Source organism: Choloepus didactylus, chromosome 22, assembly GCF_015220235.1.
Source record: "Choloepus didactylus isolate mChoDid1 chromosome 22, mChoDid1.pri, whole genome shotgun sequence".
Lineage (NCBI taxonomy): Eukaryota > Metazoa > Chordata > Mammalia > Pilosa > Megalonychidae > Choloepus > Choloepus didactylus.
The window spans coordinates 43,097,833-43,119,407 of NC_051328.1; the positions used below are offsets into that span (position 1 = coordinate 43,097,833).

The 21,575-nt window shown below is 62.2% G+C and overlaps 1 protein-coding gene across 1 annotated transcript; it reads right to left on the reverse strand.

Annotated features, from left to right (window-relative positions):
* Nucleotides 1-16,985: 16,985 nt before the first annotated feature.
* On the reverse strand, nt 16,986-21,058 carry LOC119518587 (formin-like protein 14). The gene is made up of 6 exons (XM_037815795.1): nt 20,936-21,058; nt 19,383-19,461; nt 18,796-18,987; nt 17,491-17,567; nt 17,219-17,377; nt 16,986-17,120 (listed from the first exon to the last, which is right to left on the reverse strand). The coding sequence occupies exons 1-6, from the start codon at nt 21,056-21,058 to the stop codon at nt 16,986-16,988; spliced, it is 765 nt and encodes a 254-aa protein (XP_037671723.1).
* Between the last annotated feature and the right edge of the window lie 517 nt (nt 21,059-21,575).

Genomic DNA, 21,575 nt, shown 5'->3' on the forward strand with positions numbered 1-21,575 from the left:
CTCACTCAAAACGAGGCGATGGGGCGCAAACTCCGTGACGTCAGAGGCTGCGACAACTCAAACGGACGGCGGCCGCGCTCCTCTAAGGGATTCTTTCCGGAAGAAAACCCTCCCCCGGGACCAGCGAGGCCGTGGGCCAGTGCCCGGGTGCCCGTGCAGCCCCTGGGAGGCGGGCGGGGAGAAGACGGTCACGGGGTCCGGTCAGCCCAGGCGCAGGGCCGGCCGCCGAGCACTCCCGGGAGGTGCTGGGACCCGTGGGGAGCCGCTGGGCGTGCCTCTGCCCTGTGTGTGGGCGCCCCCTCCACCGCGCCTGCAGCCTGCGGCCCACCCCCCACCCGCAGCCCCAGCTCAGGGCCTCGTGTCCCGGGCGGCAGGGGGTGGGCTGTGGCCGTGAGGACGACACACTCTTGGCTCTGCTGTGTGGGACACGTGGCTTCCAGGCCCCTCACGTCTCACGTTAATGCGTGTGACGTAAAGACAGGGAAACTGAGGCTCGAGAGACTGGAATCCCAGGCGCCTCCAGCTCAGGCCTTGCAGCCCCTCCCACCACGAGCGAATGCCCCTGGGGGCAGCGTGGGACCCTCCAGTGGGAGCTGGTGGGGGAGACCCAGGAGCCGCAACACCAGGGAGGACCCGAGAAAAGGCGGGGTGGGGCGGGGGCTGGCCGCTGCGGTACCCACTGTCCTTGCGGCCCCTGAGGGGCCCGAGCTCCCAGGAAACAGTTAAACCCAAACCCAGACGATATTAACGGCAAAAATACTCCATCTCTGAGTCTGGCTAATGGCATCTCTCAAGATAAAACTTATTCCCTTTTTTTTTTTTAAGAAAACTATTTAAATTTAGTGCTTCATGTGTCTTAAAATTCTATTTCAGTGGTTGCGTCCTTTGGCCCAGTAAGCACGGCCCACCCTGCCCGATTCCCGGCAGCCCACGTCTCGGCTTTCTTCCATTAATCGGGAATGTTCCCTCGGCCGCCTCTGCTCCCAGCTGCGTCTGCTTACCGGGGTCTGTGGATTGCACCGGGGAGGAGGCGCTGGGCCGGCTGTGCATACAGAAGGTGCCCCATAGATGCTTGTTGGGTGAGGTACTGAGCTAACAGGAGGTGGGCCCCATCCCAGGCCAGCTTTCCGTTCGGATTCGAGGCCCCAGGCCTGTCCGTCGGTGCCTCCTTGGGGCTCCCGGTCCCCCCACCCCGAGTTCTCTCTCCCGCCTCCCGGGTCAGCTCTGCCCTGGGGTGGGGCTGGCGGGGATGGGCTCTGCCACGGGACGGCTTTGAAGGAGCCTTAGCAGTGGCCCCAACACGACGGGAAAGACAGACGAGACGTGAGCTGTTCGGAGCCCATTCCTGGTGTAGGTGTTGGCGCCCCAGCCTCAGCACCACTGGCCCTTTGGGGAAGGGTCCCTCGGGGTGAAAAGCAAACTGAAAGCTGAAAGAAGAGCTTTGTATCCTGCTGGTCTCCAACCCAAAACTACAGCCCACAGCGCGCTCTGCGCTGATAATGGAGCGGGGCGTCATGTCTGCGGATTTGGGGCTGACAGTGCGTCATCCACAGCCAGGAGCTGCATCTCCAACATGGTAGCTGCCAACAGGGGCATTTAAACGACTTAAAGCAGCTCCTCTGCTGCACCAGCCCTTCCTAGGGCAACATGGTGGGCATCCCAGCGGGCAGAGGCCTGGAGCCGGAGCCTTCCTCTCCGCATCGTTGCAAGCACCGTCCAGTCCCATGGGGACCCTTCCCAGCCCCGGGACTCGTGCCCAGCCTTCCGCAGCCCCTCAGCTCCCACCTCCTCTGTGCCCGCCCCCCACACCACCCCCAGCCCACAGCCTCTCTCCCTCCCCGCCCTCGTGGACCATGCCAGTGCCTTGGCAATTAGCTGTGTGCTCAGCTGAGGCGTCTCAGGAGATCTCAGAACGGCGGAGTTGACAAGGCCTTGAAGGGGCCCCGGGGTCAGCTCACCCCCCAAGCCGATGTCTTCCAGCATCCTTGTTTCATGGGTGCATTTTCTTTCTGACTCCCTCTGGGCCGGCCCTGACGAGCCGAGGCTCTGGCTCAACGCACCTCCCCCAGGAGCCGGTCCTCACCTAGAGAGCGGGAGGACCGTCGGCATCTTGCGGGGCGGCTGTGGGGACGGGCCGCGGTGACGAGGCGAAGCTCGGAGGCCAGGCTGCCTCGTGGCAAGTGCTCACTCGGTCCCATCCGCCCTCTCAGAGTTGGCAGATGACGCCCGAGAGCTGCCCGTGGCTCCTCTCCAGGGGAGGCCTCTGTAGGGAGCCGCTGGCCGGGGAGGAGGGGCAGCTCTCCAGGGGTCATGAGGGCAACTGCTCGGCTCCCAAACCGTCCCACAGACGGGAACGCGCTCAGAGGAGGCTTTACTCTGGTTTTGCTGACCTGTGGCCACAGGTCAGGTCTTTCCAGAGGATTCTGTTCCCAAGGTGCTCCCCAGCAGAAAGCTCCGTCCTGAGGGCACTGGTGGAGGAAACGAGGGGGATGTAGGGGCCTGAAGGTCACACGTGTCCTGAGAGCCACAGGCACAGACCGTGTTCCTGGCAGATGACTCGAGGGCCTTGGAATCCACACACGTCCGCTCCCGCCGCGCTCCTCCCCGGCCGCTCCTCACGGCTTTCCGCAGCTGTCTGGGAAGGGACAGCTTGAGAGAGAACAGGACAGAGGCCTCCAGGCCGGGGCCCGGCCGGCGGAGCTGCGCAGGGGACGTCGGACGTGTGGTGGCTGAGTCACCCCGTCGGGCCGGCGCGTTCCCAAGTCCGCTAGGCTCAGCTCAGTAATCTGCGTATCAGGGATTCCGCCAGCTGCTGCTGGTGTGCGGCACACTTCAGCCTCCAAACCCCGGGCGCCAAGGAGCCTCCCAGGCGGGCATCGGCCCAGCGCGGCCCCCTCCTGTTGGCGCTTCATTCTCCCCAGGAAGCATCTGCTCCCAAATGCTGCAAAACCAGATCCCGGCATTTGACCCTTGAGGGAATTGCCTGTTCTCCCTGATGGCGCAGGCGGGGGGCCTGGGTGCAGGCGGGGGGCCTGGGTGCTGCCCATGCCAGGGGCCGGGGGCCGAGCTTCTCCTGTGAGAGCCCAGCTATCGGGTCGGGGTCCCCGCCTGAGGCTCTGGGCCTCACCCAAGCTCCGTGCAGGGAGCCCTCCCAAGCCGCCAGGTAGACAGGGGGCCCCTGGGGTGCCAGGGCAGCAGGGGCCAAGCCGGGGCGAGCACAGCCTCTGACGCCCAGGCAGTGAGCTCGGAGGGTGAGTGTGAGCAGGCCCGATGGCCTTATGCTGACCCTTAGTTCCGAGGGCCTCACGCCTCCGTGCCTGGCACGGCAGCCACTTGGACATGACCAGGAAGTGTGAGTGCATGCACACAGACATGGACATGCACACACACTCACACGTGAGCACATCCCCACACAACTCCTGCACATGCACACACAGAGATGTGCACACATGGGCACCTCCCCACACAACTTATACACACACACAGATGCACACACTCACACGTGAGCACAACCCTGTACAACTCATAAACACACACACAGACATGCACACACAGTCACATGTGAGCACCTCACTGCACAACTCCTACAGGTGCCCACACACTAAAACGCATGCACACGCTCCCACGTGGGCCGTACACACACAGGTGCACACACGGGTAATACGGACATGGATGTTATGCAACTTGGTTTCAGATTCCGCGTTGGAGGACCCGGAGACGCCGCGGTCAGAATCCCCAGCCAGACGTGAGGAGGGTCTTCGGCAGCAAGCTCCAGACAGAGGGCGCCTCGCAGAGCCCCTTCCCCTTCCCCGCGCCCCTCCAGGGCAGGGCCCTGCTCTTCCAGCTGTTTCTCCGGGCGGGCAGGGTTCGGGTTCGTCTCCGCTCCCCTGAACGAGGGAGCCAACCAGAGGGAGGGATTCCCACGGGATTCCACTGAGTTGAATAGTGTCCCCCCAATTCATTTAATTGCCACACCCCACAAGACGAGGGCCACTGTCCCCTTCTCAGAGCGGAGACTGAGCCCCAAGGGGTCATGTGAAGTGCCGGAGGCCCACTCGCCAGGTGGCGGACAGTGGGGTCCCTGGAGATGGAGCCAATTGCAGGGGCAGAAAGCCCACCGCCCGGGGCTGGGGTCTGGCTCACCACCTCCCGCAACCGAGAGGAGCAGGGGCTGCTCTCCCTCCGCTCTCTCCCCGAGATGGCCTCCTCACTGTGTATTTAGTTATTATTTTCTTTGTAAGTGTTGTCTATGAGCATGGTTTAGAAAAACATAGTGTTAAGGGTTCTTGCACACATGTATGCCCGTCCCCAAGGATGTTCTGGCCCCTGGTTCTGTGGTCTGACCGGAGAGAATCCACACAGAGAACACGTGTGTGTGCACAGGGCAGAGGAAGCCCAGCTCTGTCGGAGACCAGACCCTCCTCCCAAACGCAGGACGGACAGACGGAGCGGCCAGCCCAGAGCCGCGTCAGCCCGACCCAGAGGTTGAGTGTGGAGAGTGGAGAGAATTTGGGGGGTTGTCTCACTGCCCAGCCTCCCCCAGCCCAGCCCCCAGCCCTCTTTTGGGTGAGGTGGGGCACCACCTCCTGCACCTCATTGTGGGGTGCACAGGCCCCACCGCTCAGAAAGCCTGAAGTGTGGTCTCAATTTTGGAACCTCTTGGAGCCGATGTTTGCTTTGATGGGGGCCAGGGGAGCCCTCCGTGCTGGGGCACCCCACCTTCCGTGCAACAGACGCAGCCCCCAGAGGGATGGGGATGCCAGTGTGCAGCCTGGGGGCCGCGGGCACAGAGCAGGGAGGGGCTCGTCACCTGGGGCAGGAGCGTGGCAGAGGTGCTCGTAGGGACCGTGAGCTGCAGAGAGACCCCCACCCCAGGCAGTTGGCTGTGCGCACCTGCCGCGCCCAGGAGCGCACCCCACTGCCAGGGGCAGCAGCAGGTGGGGCAACGTGACCCAGTGCAGGAAGGAAAAGCCACGAACCCCTTCCCTAGGCAGGCATCGTTGGGGGGCAGGAGAGGCCTGGCCTGGGCCTGGGGGGACCACCCCTGAACCAGTGGGTGAGTCAGGAAAAGTCTCGAGGCCGTGTCCCCCAGTACATCCCGCTGGGCAGTGAGCCTCGGAAACGGCGGTGCCCGTGGGGCCGGCCCCAGCCCACACGTCGCGCCCTCGACTGCCAGCCCCACGTGTGGACGGGACCTTCGTTCGCTCACACGACGGAGGCTTCCTTCTCCCGTCGGCTTTCCCTTAGATGTTAGGTTACAGCAAAACCTCAGAGCTGGGGCCGAGAGCTGCCCAGAGCCGCACGCAGGGCCCCTGCCGTCGCCGTCCTGCTTTGCTCGGATCGTTGCCACAGGGCAGCACACGAGGGCAGGGGGCCCATGGCCGCCACTCGGACGTCCCGTAACTTTGTCTGCAAGTCCCTGGAGGGGGTTGGGGGGGTCCCGGTGTCCCCCCAGAGCTGCAGTGAGCATCCTTGCGTGAAGCCATCGGTGTACCTGTCGGATTCCAGGGAGCGTGTGGAGCTGCCCCGAGGGTGCGTCTCGGCCCCGTGCCGCGTGGCTCTCCCTGCAGGGGGCTTCAGTCCCACCCGGCCGAGAGGCAGCCGCGTGCTTCCCCTCCACACCGTCCCCAGAGCGCACACTTCCAAATTCCTTATCTTGAACATCTGATGGATAAAAACTTATACGCCCCTAGTAGTGCTAACTCCAAGAGATCGAGAATGTTTTCATGGGTTCAAAAAGCTTGTTTGGATTTACATTTTTGCTCCGAACACCCCTGTCATTTGCCCAATTTTCTCTCTGCTGTTTTGTACCTGACTTACTCTTTGGAGCTTTTTTGAAACTCTTTTTCTGACATAAATGTTGCCAATTTTCTCCCCAATTTTTCACTTTGCTGGAAGACATTTAATTGTAGGTCGTTGGATATATTAATCTCTTTTTAAAGCTGCTGCATCTTGAGTCGTTCTTATAAAGGACTTCCACATGCTGAAATCATATTGTTAAAAACATCTTTCATGATTTCTTCTAAGTGATTTCTTTTTACACATTTAAACCTTTGATTAGAGGTGGGATCACACTTTTCTTTTTTCTGGCAGCCTTGCCCACTGTACCTCATTGAAACGCTACATTTATCATACAAACAACATGCCGTCTAGACTCGGGTCTGTTTTGTCCTATCAACTTGTCAACCTATTTGTGCACCCGCAGCAAAATGATTTCGACCACAGTAACATTGCACCATATTTCAGCATTTGCTGCAGCTTTCCCTGCCCAGCTCTCTTCTTAGAGAATTTACTGGTATCACGTCCCCGCTTTTTTTTCTGTATGAACTTTACACTCAGCTTGTTTAGTTCCAAAACATCCTTTTGGAAGGGAAGTGGGGTAGGAATTGGTTAAATGTGTACATTGATCTACAGGGAATTGACGTGTTATAATGTTAGGATTTTCTATTCAAGAACAGGTTCCTTCAATTTATTCAAGTTTTTAAAATGTCCCTCAATAGCATTGTAAAGTTTTCTTCTTATAGATTCTGCACATTTTTAAAGTTTAGTCTTGGTGTTCTCATCTTTTTCATTGCTGTTACAAATTTGATCTTTCATTATGCTTTCTAGCTGACTGTATGTAGGAAAGCTGGTGATCTTTTAATATTCATTCTGTACCTGCTCATTTTACTGGATTCTGTTTATCCTCTTGAATTTTCCAGATAAAGAGATCACATCCACTGATACTGATAATTCTCTCGGTTCTTTTTCAGTGCTTTCACCTTGCATTCATTTCTCTCGTGTAACTCCGTCAGCCCTTCCCTCCAAAAATTGCTCGGTCCCAGGCCTCTTCGTCTCATTTCTGCTCTAAGGACGCTCCCTTCCAGCCCTGACCCTGAGGTTTTAACAGGACGTTTCTGAGGTGGATTTGTTGTATTGCAAGGACAGATGGACACACGTGCTGGGGACAGACGGGCAGGACGGCAGCGCCCGAGGGGCCTGTGAACAGCCGGCCTGGGCGCCCGGTCAGTCCCGTCACTCACTCGGCGTCTGCTCCTGGACACGCCCCTTCAGCCCCTGCGGACAGGGGGTTGTCCCAGCTGAACCGGTCGCCACCACGGCAGGGTGGTGCTTGCCCGGGACCACGTGGTGGGGTGGAAACTTCTACTTGTTCTCTGCAGAGCCCACTCACCCCCGATGGCTCATCAAATCCCCACTGCGACCAGAGATGAGGGAGCAGGGCCCGAGCGGCCGGAAGGAGGGCGCCCCGTCTGGGAACGTTCCTGCTGCTGTGTGCTTGCACGCTCACCATCGTGCGTCTGTGTCACACATCTGTCTGCACCACGTGTGTGTCTGTATCACACGCCTGTCTGTGCCGTGTGTCTGTCTGCACCGCGCATCTGTGTCACACATCTGTCTGTGCTGCGCATCTGTCTGTCACACGTCTGTCTGCGCCGAGGCCGAGGAGGGAACGGCCCAGGCTCAGCGGCGGTGGTGGCTGATTCTGTGTCTGCCTGGCCGGGTGATGGCACCCAGTTGTTTGGTCGCACAGCAGCCTCGGTGCTGCTGGGGCTTGCAGGCGGGTTCACAGCTGCGCTCGGCCGACGGCCTTGAGGAGACGACCTTCCGTGACGGGGTGGGCTGTGTCCCGTCGGTGCAGAACTGAGGTTTCTTGGAGAAGTCCTTCTGCTGGAGACGGCAGTGTCCGCTCCCGCCTGAGCTCCCAGCCTGCGGCCCTGCCGAGGCACCCTGGGCTTGCCAGCCCCACAGAGCGAGCCAGTTCCTGAAGATAAATCTCTCAATGTCTCTCTGCGTATAATATCCCACGAGTCCTGCTTCTCTGGAGAGCCCTGATGGATACAGCAGCCAAGCTCCCACAGACCCCAAGGCTCAAAGGGCCTCCTCCCCGGCCCCTGTGACTGCAAGGGTCTTTCCCAAGCCCCGGGGAGCAGGCGGGCCCTGGGCTGGGGGGCCTTGAGGCCAGGGTGGGGGTCGTCAGCAGAGGACACAAGAGAGCTAAGGCCTGACTGACCTCCTCACCTCGGCCTCCAGGAGCCACCGAGGGGACGTGGCTGACACCAGCTCCAGGGGGCACGGAGCCCCCCACCTGCCAGGCCTCCGCTCAGGGCCACATGCTCCAGGTGTCCCCGGGGAAGGGCTCAGGCTGCATAAAGTCCCGAATCAGCTCAGCTTCCCGACCGGACTGGGCACTGGGCTGGGATCCTCGGAGCCGCACGGGGTCCGGGTGCAGGAGGAGGTACCCCCGGAGGCCCCAGCTCTGCCCCACGTGCGCCTCAGCCAAGGGGACACTGGACGGGACAGCCCCACCCCCAATATACACATCCCAAAATTGGCCGTTTAACCGTTTTTAAGTGCACAATTCAGTGGCATTGATCACATTCACAATTTTGTGCAACCGTCGTGCTGTCCATAACCAACTTTCTCATCCCCCCAAACAAAGACCCTGTGCCCACCAAGCATCTACTGCCCTTCCCACCCACCCCGGGCCCTGGCAACCTCGCGTCTACTTTCTGAGTCTACCCATTTTCTTATTCTAGAGATTTCACAGAAATAGAAATACCCAAGTGGCCTTGCGTCTGCTTCTTTCCCCGAGAACGAGGTCTTTGGGGTTGAGCCCTGCAGGACGTGGCTCAGGGCTGCGTTCCTCGTGACGGCAAATCCTGTTCTGCCGCGTGGATGGAGGACGTCTCGCCTGGCCGCTCGCTGTGACGGGCACTCGGGCGTTCCCACATCCTGTTGTGTTTCAGGGTCACTCGCCCGGCCCCAGCCACCCTGCCTCAGCACGCCCGGCGGGCCCAGGGTCTGCGGGGTCTTAGGCTCGGGTGGGCAAGGCGGCCCCTACCCCCCAGCGCGTGGCCCTCTGGGTAGAAGGCCTTCTGGGTGCCGCCCGACCGGCCAGGACACCCGCTTCGCGGTGGGCCCGTCTCATCCCGGCAGCCAGATTCCGGCAGCCCAGCCCCTGCCCCTGGCTTTCCTCAGCCCGGGAGGGGCCCGAACCCTGACCCAGCGCCGCTGTCCGTGAAGAGGGTGTGAGAGGCGACACGGACCCCCAACGCACCGGCACGTTGGCCCAGGCAGCAGGGACTCACTGTGGCGCATTTCCCATCCCAGCGGGAATCGGGAGAAAACTGTAGAGCCTCTCCAAGGAAGATGCATGCGCACATAAAATCCCAAATCCCCCCCGTTTCCAAGCCCCAAACCCACAGCGTCTGGCCTGAGCCCATTCCTGTCCAGTTAGGCTGATGGGGGCAAGATTAATACAAATAAATAGCCATGAATGGCTGGATTGGGGGCAGGCCACAGGCTGGAGGGAAGGAGGCTGCAGGAGAGTGGCCACATGGGCTGCCCCCCACCCCGTCGCCCCAGTTCTGTAGGATCAGACCAGTCACGGGGCGGAAGCCCTTTCGCTTGCGTGCTGAACCGGCCCCTTCCCAATCGGGCAGGAGGCGTCAATAGGATTTTACCTCTTTGGGTCAGCAGGAGCCAAGAGAGCCAAAGAACAGTTCCCCAACTACCTTTACAACCTGATGAACTCCTACTCATACGTCAAAGCCCAATTCAGACGTCACCTTCTTTGTGAAGTCTTCTACTTTCTCCCCAAGGCAGAATGCCCTCAGCACCTCATATGTTCTGTTACAGTAGAGGGGCCCTCTCCCCTGTACCTCCCCCTGACCTGGTGCCACCTAATTGATATGATGAGGGCGCCATGTTGGAACCTAGGAATTGGGGTGTAAGGAGAGCACCTGGGATCACAATTGCTCCCCACCCCTTACATTCCTTCCCTTTGGCAGCAGTTTTTCTGGACCTTCACAGTGTTAGTTCCCACGCACCCCCTTTTGTTTTTTGGCCCCATCCAGGGGCGTTTGATCTTCTCCCACTCTGTCTTGGAGCCATAGGGTCTTGTCAGCCTTGGGGAGTCGGTGTGGATGTCTCCTGCTCCCCCCCTCCCCCAGGTCCAAGCAACCAATGGGGAACCGCCTAGACACCCCCGTTATCTCCCGCAGCCCGCCTGGCTCCGCTCACGCACTCACTGGCCTGGCCTGATTTCTGGTGTGTTGAGAGCCGGACAGCCCTCCGGCCGGGCCCCTCTGTCCTCGCTGGGGCGTGATGAGCCCTGCTTCTGTCACTGCCGGAGCGCTGCAGCGGGCGGGGTTCCCTGCGTGCCTGTTCCAGGCCTGGAGGGCGGGGCTTTTCCTTCTCATCTGGGAGCCATTATCTCTCCCTCCCCAGCCCCTGGGTCCTGCCCCAAATCGGCAAAGCCTGAAACGATCATTTATGGCCACCGGTCCCGTGTGTGATGGGCTCCCGTCCTCCCTGGTGGCCCTGGCGGCCCTCCGATTTGGATGGTGGGATGGAGGCCACCTCCGCCTCCCCCCTTGTCCTGCCCCAGACCTGCCGGGGCCTCAGCAGGGGAGCGGCAGGGAGAGGTGGGGGCCCGGGGCCTCTAGCGGGCCTGGGTCTCCTCTAGGTCTGCAAGCCGCTCCCCTGGGGCTCCGCACCTGGCCCCCCTTGGTGACGCAGCCACCACTTCTCTCCTTGACGCCTCTTGCCGTGGGCACGTGGGCAGGAGCCTGCCAGGGCCCCGATCGTCGCCTCAAGGCCGTGAGTCGTGCCCAGCATCAGGCGATTCTTCTCCCCTGAGTGCGGAGCAGCAGCGTTTCTGCGGGCGGGAGCATGGCGGCCGGGGCTCGCGAGCCCCTCTGGGTGCTTGTGAAGCAAGGACACCGTGTCCCTCCCGCCAACTGCCCCATGGAGGTTTTCCCCTCTGTGCAGCGGGCCCATAGAGGCCGTCCTCTCGGAGTTCGGTTGTTTCCATTCTGCCAAAGAAGCCTGGGCTGGTGCTGAAGGAAGGAGCACGAACGGTTGCTTACGACGCCTGCGGGACAATCAAACCCATCAGGGCCGGCTCGCCCAGCAAGCCACACGCGTGCTGGAAGGGAAGCGGTCCAAAGTGTCCACGGTTACAAGTTTATAGTCGTCATTTCATGGAGGAAAACAGCAACATTCCCACATGACCGTCCCAGGGGTCACGCAGCATCTTCAGATATCGGCCGAGCAAAAGCCAAGGGGGGGCTGTTTTTGTTGGGGAGCCCAGGTTTGTGGAGAACATTGGGAGTTTGACTCCTTGGCGGTCACCTGGTGCTCTGGGTTCATCTCACGGTGCAAAGTTGTTTTGTTTTCCTGCTGCTGTGGCTGCGGAGTGCCCGGGCACCGTGGGAAAGCGAGCGCAGGCCTCGGCCGTTCTCGGATGGATGGTGTGCTGCTTTTGGGGTCCAGGCCCCTCAGAGGCAGAGGGACGGAGGATATGGGGTGCACAGACTGTGGAGCCATGGTGGCCGTAGACCCCGAGGTGGGGCCTGGGGACAGGGGAGCCAAGGAGCCAGCGGAGCCCCCCGAGCCAGGCGGACCCCACCAACTGACCCACACTGGGGGCCGCTGCCCCTCAGCCTCGCCCGACGGGGCCCCCAGGGACGGCTGAGACGTGGACACGCCTTGCTGGGGTTTTCCCCCGTCTCCTGCAGCATCAGGGCTCTCAGAGAAGCAGCACCAGCGGGATACCTGGGGACAACAAGACTTTCCCTCAAGGAACCGGCGCACACTTTGCAGGGGCTGGCAAGTCTGAAACCTGCAGGACTGGGAGCTCCGGCGGCCCCTGGCAGGCCTCCCTCCAGACGGAGACCTTGTTCTTCGCTCAGCAGGCCCCGCTGAGGGGATGATCCCAACCCCATAATCTCATCTACAAAGCACCCCCCGCCCCCCCAGCATCTCGCCAGTGTTGGGCCGACAGCAGGACCCGACACCCGGCTGGACGGACACACGGCGTCGGGCTCCCCGAGGCTGAGGGCAGCTTATCACTGTGGGTCTCCTTTCCCAGCTGCTCTGACACCACGCAATGGGTCACTCAAACAGCAGGAGGGTCTCGGCCCCATGTCGGAGGCCGGAGCACTCACCCCCTCCTGGGCCAGTGGCCCTTCAGCTGCGGAAACCTCGGGGTCCTCGGCTTTCCCACCCCAGGGCAGCATCCTCACCCCCTATCCCGGTTCCCTCAGACTCCGGCTTCGGCTCCCCCCTCCCCACCCCGGCTCGCTCCCTCCGAGCTCCTCCTGCTCAGGAAGGCTCCAGGCTCCGGCGGAGACCCTCCCCGACACCATACCTCAGGCCAGTCTCGCCAAGAGCCCTCTCCACGGAGGCGACCCACCCCCAGGCCCAGGGCCGGGGAAATGCCTGCTCTCCTGGGTGCCTGATTCAACCTGCCACGCGGGTTAGGGGCCACCTGGGCAGAGACTCATGGGAGCAGGGGAGCCCCAGGCCCGCCTCCCTCCCTCCCTCCGGGGAGCAGAGCGCACCCCAGCCTGCCGGGGCAGCCCCAGCTGACAGCAGAGGCACCGGGTCAGGTGAGGGGTGCAGGGTCACCCCACCCGAGGGCTAGCCAGGGGCTCTCTTCCTTCTGAGGCACCATCCACCTCTGCCCACCCTGCAGGCGGGAACTTGGGGGCAGAGAGAGGCTCAGACCCGGGCCCAAGGGCACAGGTGTGAGGGACAGGACTCGGGCCCGGGCTGGTCACCCTGCACCACCCAGCTCAGCTGGCCACAGGCTCTCGGCACACGGGGCACGTGGGGGTGTCGCATCCAAGCTCAGGTCTCTGCCTTGAGGCCTATTTCTCCGTAGTGGCCTGAGCCTCGAGACGGCAGCGACAGCCCTGGTGGCTCCCATGGAGGGACGTGAGTGCCAGCCGCCCCCCTGGTCTGGCCCTGCTCTGGGGAAACACGCTCCACGCTGCCGTGCCAGGAGCCGTGGGCACCTTGGAGCTGGGCTCACCTGGCACAGGTGGTCTGTCAGCTGGGGCTCCCCTGGGGCCCCTCATGCTCCCCGATGCTGGGGGACGTGCCTCTGTTTATCCCCCAGCCCCCCAGTGCCCTGGATCTCACCCATGGATCTCCAGAACACACTAAGAGCTTGCCCTCCCGAGTTCCCTAAAGACGTGGCCTCAGCCTCCAGGGTAATGAAGCCCCATGGGGCTAGGAACAGGGCAGGGACGTGGCCCTTGGGCCACCGGGAAAGGACCAACTGCTGTCAGAAATGCAGAAACGCATCCTCGAGTCCGACAACCTCCCCGGCCTGCTGTGGGGCTGGTCCACTTCCCGGCTCCTGACCTGCCCCCCGGGGTCCAGACAGGCCTCGAGCCAAGCCCCAGCGTGGACCCATCTTTCTCCTCGCGGGAATTGACAGAGGGAGCTGCCTCCCTGGTTCAAACCGAGTGTGGGGGGCCCAGGGCCTGGGTCCCTGGTTCTGCCCTGCCTGGGAGGAAATACAATGACGATTGTCAGGCTGTGGAGTTTCAGGGTGAGTCAGAAACCCATCAAAACTCAGCCAAATAGGGTCTAGATTCTCACCCCAAATAGCCCTTGACCCTAAAGGACCCTGACCTGCCCGGGGCAGGGCAGTGTCTGGGACGCCTGGGCGCCCTAGAGCAGCCCAAGGCTGGGCCCTTCCCGCTGTCCTGGCTCAGGCCGCCTGGGATTGTCAGCCGTGGCTTCCAGGACCCGGAGACCATCCGACAAGCCCCTCGCCCGAAGACAAGGACACACAAACAATATCCTAACGACAGATGGTGTCATCACTGTTCGTCTTCATGCTAAAAAGCAATAATTGTGCTAATTGGAAAAGCAGCGTGCTGGAGGCTGTTTCCAGGAGCCTGGTCACAGTGGAGGGATCCCAGCGTGTTGTCATGCCACCCGGGGGACCGATGAGTCAGAGGGAGGGAGAGCGAGAGAATGAGCGGGGAGGGGGGACCAGTGTGTGGGACCCCGGCCCCCACCCCCTCAGGCAGTGGCTCGGGACAGGGGCTGCACGGCCCCAGTCGGCCCCAAGAGCCAAACCTGGGGGAGGCCCCTGGGGAGGGCACGGCTTTGGGGTATGTCCAGCCCGTCCGGCCCAGCCAATCGTCCACTTTTCCCTGCTGCCCCAGGGACCCTCATGGGGCGGGACAGGCCTCGAGTCGGGCAGCAGCAGGAGGTGCCCCTTCCTGGGACCCCCCCCTGCCCCCCCGACCGAGCCCCTCGCTTCCCTGGCCTCTCCTGCCCAGAGGGAGGGCCCTGGCTTCGGCGTGGAGCCTTCGCACCCAGCACCCCCTCCCCAGCCGAGGCCCAGCGGGGGCAGCGCCAGCTCGAGACGCCAGCTGTCCCCGTCCACATCCTGGAGGCCCCTGGGGACCGGCAGGAGGAGTGACGGGGCCCCCGAATCTTCCCGGCTTTAGGGCCCCGCGCTCTCCCGCTCTCCCGTGATCATCTGGGGTGTGTTAATTCCGTCAGCTTCTTGGCCAGCGTCGCCCGAGCTGCCCTCATTACTGGGCTGCGCCAACCGCAATTTTCTCAAAATCAAAGCGTCTTCAGTGGCTGCAGATGGGGGAGCAGCAGCGGTGGTCCGATGAGGCAGGCGGGGGCGGGGGTCCCAAGAAGGGCATGTGCATCGGGGTGGGCCCAGGCCCAGGGGGTCCCGGGACCCACAGGGACGTCCCCCAGCGCTGCCAGGAGCCCCGGGCAGCCCCAGCCCCGCAGGACTCCCTCCAGGGCCGAAGGTCAGCGCCGTGGCCTCTGCTCCCCGACCCCAGCCCTCCGAGCCCACCCACCCCCAGGAGGGCACTGGCCAGGATCGGGGCACCCAGCTTCCCCCTCCGGGCCGTGCAGCCCAAATCTGCTTCTCGGTGGGGTGGGGAGAGTGACACGCTTTCCTCACAGCGTCGCCCCTCAGGCAGGCAGTGGGGCAAGTGTGGGAAAGTCTCGGCCCCCACATGGGTTTGCTCGTGTGGGGTCACCCCGACCACCTCAGAGCCTCGGGTCCCTCCCTGTGAAGTGGGGACCATGATCCCACGTGACATGCGAGAGCTGCCGCTCGGCGGGTGTCCACTCAGGGCAAGCGGCGCCTGCTACGGGGCTCTCGGAAGGGCCCAGGGCAGCTGCACCCCAAGGCCTCGGTGAACTGTAAAGCGCCAGCCCCAAGTTCTTCATAAACGCTAAGTTGCTGTCTTGGTTTCCCGGCTGCTAAGGTAAATATTCACAGCGGGTTGGCTTAGCAACGGCACTTTATGGGATCATAAATTGTGGGTTAGGAGGCTGGAAGGCTGCCCCCTCCCGCGGGTAGGACGCTCGGAGGGTGGCAGCCCTGGGCTCCTGGGCTCTCCCTCCGAGGTGACTCCTGTCCCTTCCCTTCCGGGCTCCGTGGACCTCCGGCCTCCGGCCCCTTCCCACTGTGGCCCCCAGGCCTGGGAAGGAGGCCGGGCCCTGGTCAGCCTCAGGCTCTGAGGCCGGTGCTCCCTCTCCAAGGCTCTGTGGCTGTCTTCCCGGACCACGGGCCCCACCGGCCACCCTGCGTGCAGACCCCAGAGCGCCCCCAGGCCTGTCGCGATCGGGCTGCGTCCTGCTGCCCAGATGAGGCCCACTCTGCTGGAGAGCCCTGAAATCGGGGCATTCGCTGCTCCCTCCGCCGCCCCTCGCCAGCACCGCTCAGGTTTCGATGATTCCAGGCAGCAGGGGGGCAGCCGGGCCCCAGGAGAAGGCTCTGTGGCGCGGAGGGCCCGGGCATCCCACGGAGAGGTCCAGGCTGCCCTCAACAAAGCTGGTGCCTCCCGACCCCCTGACCCCGCTGTGGATGCCGTGGAGGCCGAGGGACCCACCCAAGAGGCAGGAGAGGGCGGAGAGCGTCCCCGGGCCAGCCCTGTGCATGGCGGCTCAGCCCAGCACCCTGAGGGACCCACTCCACACCCAGCCACCCAACAAGGGGTGTTACGAGTAATCCATCCTCAGTTGAGGACATGCAGTTTCAGAGAGGGCAAGCGACCAGCCCTGGGTCACACAGCCTTAGTACCCACGGGCGCCCCCACCTCGTTTGTTCCAGTTGCCTTTGGCTGCACGGCAACCTCCCCGCCCCTGAAGTTTCGTGGCTGAAACGACGGTGTTTATTTTGTCGTGTGTCTGCACTTTGGGCAGGGTTTGGGGACAACAGCTCATCTGTGCTCCATGTGGCCTCAGCTGGGCCAGCTGGACTGGGATTTGGGGGTCTGTTTCCAACAGGGGGTCCTTGAGGGTGGGTGACACAGTGCTGACCTCACGTGGCTCCCAGGTCAGGAACGCCGGACCCCAAAAGGGAGTCCCCAAGAGAGAGGAAGCGGATGCTGGCAAGCGCTGGGGCCTGGGTCTGACTTTGCAGAATCACTTCCACCTCAAAGAACCCACTTCGAGGAGGGGGGACCCCAACCTCTGGACCCCTCAGAGGGAGGAGAGTAGGAGAGTTGGGGGGCCACGTCATCTGTTAAGGGAACGGCAGGGCTCTGTGCATGTGGGAGACGGTGGCAAGTGGGGGCTCAGCCCGCGGGGGCTCCTCCAGCTCAGCCGTGTCCGTGCGCTGCCGACGTGCCCACGTCACCGCCCCTGAGCCCCAGCCCGGCGACCCTGGACCTCATGTCCCCCCCTACCCCACCCCCGGCCCCTCGCCCCTCCCAGGAAAGGCGTCTTCTCTGGCTCCAGGTGTGTCTCCCGGGTCTCGAGGGTCTCGGCCACACACCCTGCGTCAGGCTTCCAGGCCGTTGGCAGCGGCTGGATGTGCCCGCGGCCCGGTCACCGTGGGAGTCACTGACCACCCCACGGTCACCCCCCCCATGCCCCCCAGCTCTGACGCACACGGGGAGGCCTGTCTGTCCTCTGCACAGCTGGCCGGACGCAGGGCAAGTTCACCTGCAGCTTGGCGACGCTGCGGAGGCAGAAACCCCGAAACCCGTCGGGCGAGCAGGTGGGCTGTGGAGCCAGGCAGAGGGGACTCGGAGACCTGGGCAGGTGCGTGGCACTGACGGAAGCCACGGGCAGGTGTAGTGATCGTGCCCCGTGTCGACAGGGGCTCCCCACGGTCACCCGCGGCTTCACCGCTCCGGCTTCTCCCACATCTTAGTGACAACCCCTCCCCTTGCGGTGGGGGAGCCGGGGCCGTGTAGTCAGTTGGGGATGTCGGGGATCGTCCTCACCCGTGGACCAGCTGGGGCTGCGTAGGGGACCAGGAGGGCCGAGTGCACAGGGGTGGCCCCGGAGTCACCCTCTGGGCAGCCGCCTCTGCCCGGCAGCCTGGTGAGCTGGTGACGGTAATTGCCGGGGACGCAGCCGCTGTTAGGCTGCTCGTTCGCTCCTGGTTCCCATTAAGTCGATTGTCACAATTTAAACAAGAAATCACGTGAGCAGGAGGCCAGCCACGGAGCGCCATGCACAGCGCCCTTCCGGCCACGTCCAGCGAGGGCCAGGGCCCGGGGGCCGGGCAGCCCTGGGGGCAGGACACAGCAGTGTCCCCACGGGGAGGTGGGCTGGGGACAGGACACGGCAGTGTCCACACAGCCTGGGACCGAGCAATCAGAGGAGGGAAGGTGAGGCCGAGAGAGCGGCCCTCCCCAAAGCCCCCGGCAGTGCTGGCTCCACAGACGCAGCGCCGTCCCCTCCCTGCTCACTGACCTCTGTGACCTCACTTGTCCATCCAGGGGCACTGGGCACGGGTCCGGCCAGGAGAGGTGGCCCCAGGGCCGAGGACACTGGGTTTCAGAGCCGTGAGGTTACTCGCCCAAAGCTGCTAACGAGAGAGGACTCGGCTCCGCCGACCCCTTCTGGGCAGCACACGTGACCTCCCCTGACCCGCCGGCTGCCTGCGGCCACTTGTTTCTCACTCTGCCATTGGCTATCCGTAGCGAGGCCACGTAACTTTTCTGAGCCTCCACTTCCCTATCTGAGAAATGGGAATAACGCTGCCTTCTTCATAGCCTCTTGGGGAGGATCCCCTAAGAAAATGCCATCAAATCCGGCGGCCCTGGGCCTGGCTGCATAAGTTGATGTAAAAACTCTGCTGCTCCAATGAAAACAAAAAGGCAGTAGCTCCAACAAGAGAGCAGCTATCGATTTGTCTTTCTACAGAGCACGCTGAGCACAGGCAGCCCAGGCTAGATGGCACCTCTGTGGTTTCTGGGGCTCTGGTCCATCTCCCTCACTCTCTGATTTCATCTCCAGCTTTGTCTCATGGCCTAAAATGACTGCCTCAGCTCCCACCATCACAGCACCTCTCCCCTTCCCAACTGGGACACAAGCGGAGGAAAGCACACTCTTTCCACCTGGAAGTCACGCTCATCGCACCCGCACACTAACCTAGAACCAAGAACACACCCATGTCTGATTGCAAGGGAAGCTGGGAAGTAAGAACCTTAACCTGCAGCCAGGTGCCCACGTAAAGTTCTAGAAGGAAAGAAGGTAGCAGTCACGCTACACTTCATCAGTTTCTGCTATAATCGTTCCCACAACCACCACCATGTGGTGGGCCCTCAAGGAGGGAAACAAAAATGAATTGAACACTAATCTTGCGAGTGATGGCTGGTCACAGAGCTGGTGGGGAGTAGGGAAGTTGGGTGCAGGGAGCAGCCGTGAGCTCTGTGGGTGCCCAGGGGTCTTCAGGTTAGCCATTTCTGTCAGTAATAGGGAGCCATCGAGGTTTCTTGAGCTGGTGAGCAGCACAATCATGGCCGTCTGTTGCTAGGGTCGGGAGGGGTTTGTGGACCAAGGGTGGTCAAAAGGGATCCAGGGCAGGGAGCCAAGCCAGGGGGTTGACTTTCCACAAGGCCTCTGTTTCCTGGTTTTTGAGAGCTCACAGAACCACGGGCCAGGAGGGAAAGGTCTGGGTTAACATCAATCCAGATGTGGAAACAGCTGGCAGACACGAAGGGAGGCACACATGATCTGCTTTCCTTCCTTCCAGCAGAAGCCTGTCTTGGGGACCTTCCGCTTTGCAGACGCAGCGGCTGGGGCTAGGAGGGTGTGGGAGACCGTGGGCTGGGCCCAGGCAGTGCCTCCGAGGCGTGGGCAAGTGGGGACTGTACCCCATGGTCCCCAGAGGGTCTCGGTGTTTGCAGTGGGCGTCAGCAGCTCGGCTCACACACACGGGACAGGGTGGCGGCCGGTCCCGCTCACCTGGGTCAGAAAGTCCCACATCCTGGGAACCCCTCAGACCCCGACAGACTGGACGGTGAGCACCCGGGCTGGGGATGGTTCTTTTTGAAAATATCAGTCTTTCAGCTGTTCCCGAGGGAGCCAGGGAGAACGTTCTCAGACAACATTTGGGCTCAAGATTTCACGGGGGCTCCGAACAAACCCAAGGCTGGGGAAGGAGTGGAGACCTTAGCCGGGCTCCTTGCAGCCAACGGGGGAGAGGCACCGAGTGACGCCACCGGCGGACAAGCACACGGTGGACGATCCCTCGGCCTAAAACGGAAGAAGTTCTGACACCTGCCACATGGATGAACCTCGAAAGCACGATGCCACGGGAAAGAGGAGGTTAGGAAAGGACAAGAGTCCAGATAGCCCACTCTCCAGAGACTGGGGGGCGATGGGCAGCTGCCAGGGGCTGGGGGGCCGGGGCGGTGCCGGGGACGACAGAGCTTCTCTCTGGAGTGATGAGAACATTCTGGAATTAGACGGGGGCAGTGGTCGCCCGGCCTTATGAATAGACCAAAACCCTGAATTGCACACGCCTTGGAGTGGATTCTGTGCCAGGGGAGCTGCATCTCAGCGGGAAACAGAGCACAGCCGCTGCTGCCTGCCGTGTCCCCTGCCTGCTCCAGCCCCAACCAGGTCCTCGGGGCTCGGCCGGGACGACTGAGGCAGCCGCTTTCCCTTCCAGACTTTCCCCAGAGAGCACGTTGTTCCTTTTGTGATCAAGATGTGTTAGAGGTTTCGAGAATTATAAAAACTAAAATCATACAAACAAGCCCTGGACTGTGGACCGAGGCTATTTCTGGTGGGGGGGGAGGATAATTTTCTGCGATGTCTGACTTCTTGCAGTGAATAAGCATCACTTTGGTACTCTCTAAAATGTAAAGTAAACTCTAAGGTTTAAGCAAAAGACCACGCTCCAGAGCCAGGTTTCCGCCTGGGCCCGGCAGGAGCTGACGGCGAGTGGGCTGATGGCAGCTGAGGGCGGAGGCCTGTGTTTCGGGGCTCAGGGGCCCCGAGGCTGGTCTGTCCCCTGGACACCGCTGTGTAATGGCCTGGGCTCTACCCACCAAGCTGGGCCACACACGGGGTCCGGACTGCAGAGGTCAGGGGGCCCCCTGGTCGGTGTGGGCCCCTGGAGACCTCGTGTCTGTCCTCTGGGCTTTCATTCTTTCCTCTCAGTGCTTCTCAGTGCCCAGAACTGTCCAGAAGCTCCAGGAACAGGCTCAGCAGGGAAAGGGGCCCTGACTCGGCCCAGCCTGATGCCAGGCTTTTGCCCCCCAGGAGCTCCCTGCAGCCATGTCCCTGAAGGCAGCAGCTTGGTGCGGTGCCCGCTCTGGGCCTCCCTCGGCCCCAGACCTGGAAGGGGTTTCTCAGCTCTCCTTCTGGGACAGCCCTCCCCTGCCAGGCCTTTTGAGCTGGAGGAAAACCCAAATTCGTCTTTGCAAAGTGATGACATCTCTGAGAAGCCTCGCTGGCTGATGACCCCATCCCAGGGGAAGCTATTATTTTGGTTTATGGGTTGATGGTTTTCTTTTTAAAGGGACCGTGGCTGGTTTGGCCATACACCAGCAAGGAAATTCCCAGGCCCGGGAGGCAGGCCCGAGGCAGACAGACGGGTAGGGCCACGGGCCCAGGGCTGGGCACCGGTCAGCCTTGAGGCGTCCGAGGAGGCAGTCAGCCCACGGGGTGTCCCCGCCACCCTCCGAATGTGCGGTGGCCCCACGAGGGCAGGCTCAGGCCCTGGGCCAGTGGCGGGGGGTAGAGATCTCAGCACAGATGCTTCCAGAATGGAGAGGATTTTTCCCCCTCGGGCTCTGGCAAAACCAAATCATCCCTAGATGATGGAGCCACTTTCGTGTTTCCCTGAGAGTGTGGGTGGAAGCAACGCGGAAACATGGCAGCTCAGCGAGCACCTGGCGCTCACCTGCCCCTGCCCGGGGGTCCCCACGGCCTCCTCAGGTGACGGCTTCATGGCCACTTCCTTGGGCAGCGTCTGCTGCCCCCCAGTCACCCCAGCTCCAGGCTCCTGGTTCACCCGCTGGTCCATCGCATTCGGGGACCACATCTGTCCATCACACTCACAGGCTCTGTGACGAGCTTGTCTGTTGGGGTCGCCCCTGGGGCGCAGACGAGGGGCTCAGCAGACCCTCAGCAAGTGACAGGGAGTGACAGCAAGTGACAGCAAGTGACAGCGAGTGGCGGCAGGACGAGCACTCAGGGCTGGGAAGGGCCCACGTGTCGTCGGTCCGAAGCTGGCCCTTCGCCAGCAGACAAAGCCTCGGGGGGCACGGGGTGCCCGGAAGTTGTTGGTGAGGGTGGGATTGGGGCTCTGAAGTCTGCGTCCCCAGCACCCCTAACCGCTGGGGAAGGGCTCATTCCAGACCCAAATTTCCGGGCTCAAAACCCTGGGCTCCCCTTGGGCAGGCCATGCTGGCCCCCAGCCACCATGGTCATAAACTGCAATCAAGCCCCTCGCTGTCTGCCCCGTGGGGTCTCCTGCCTCCCCCCCACTCATCCTGCGCCCCGGCCGCTGTGCTGGGAGGGAACTGCTCAGGGCAGGGCCT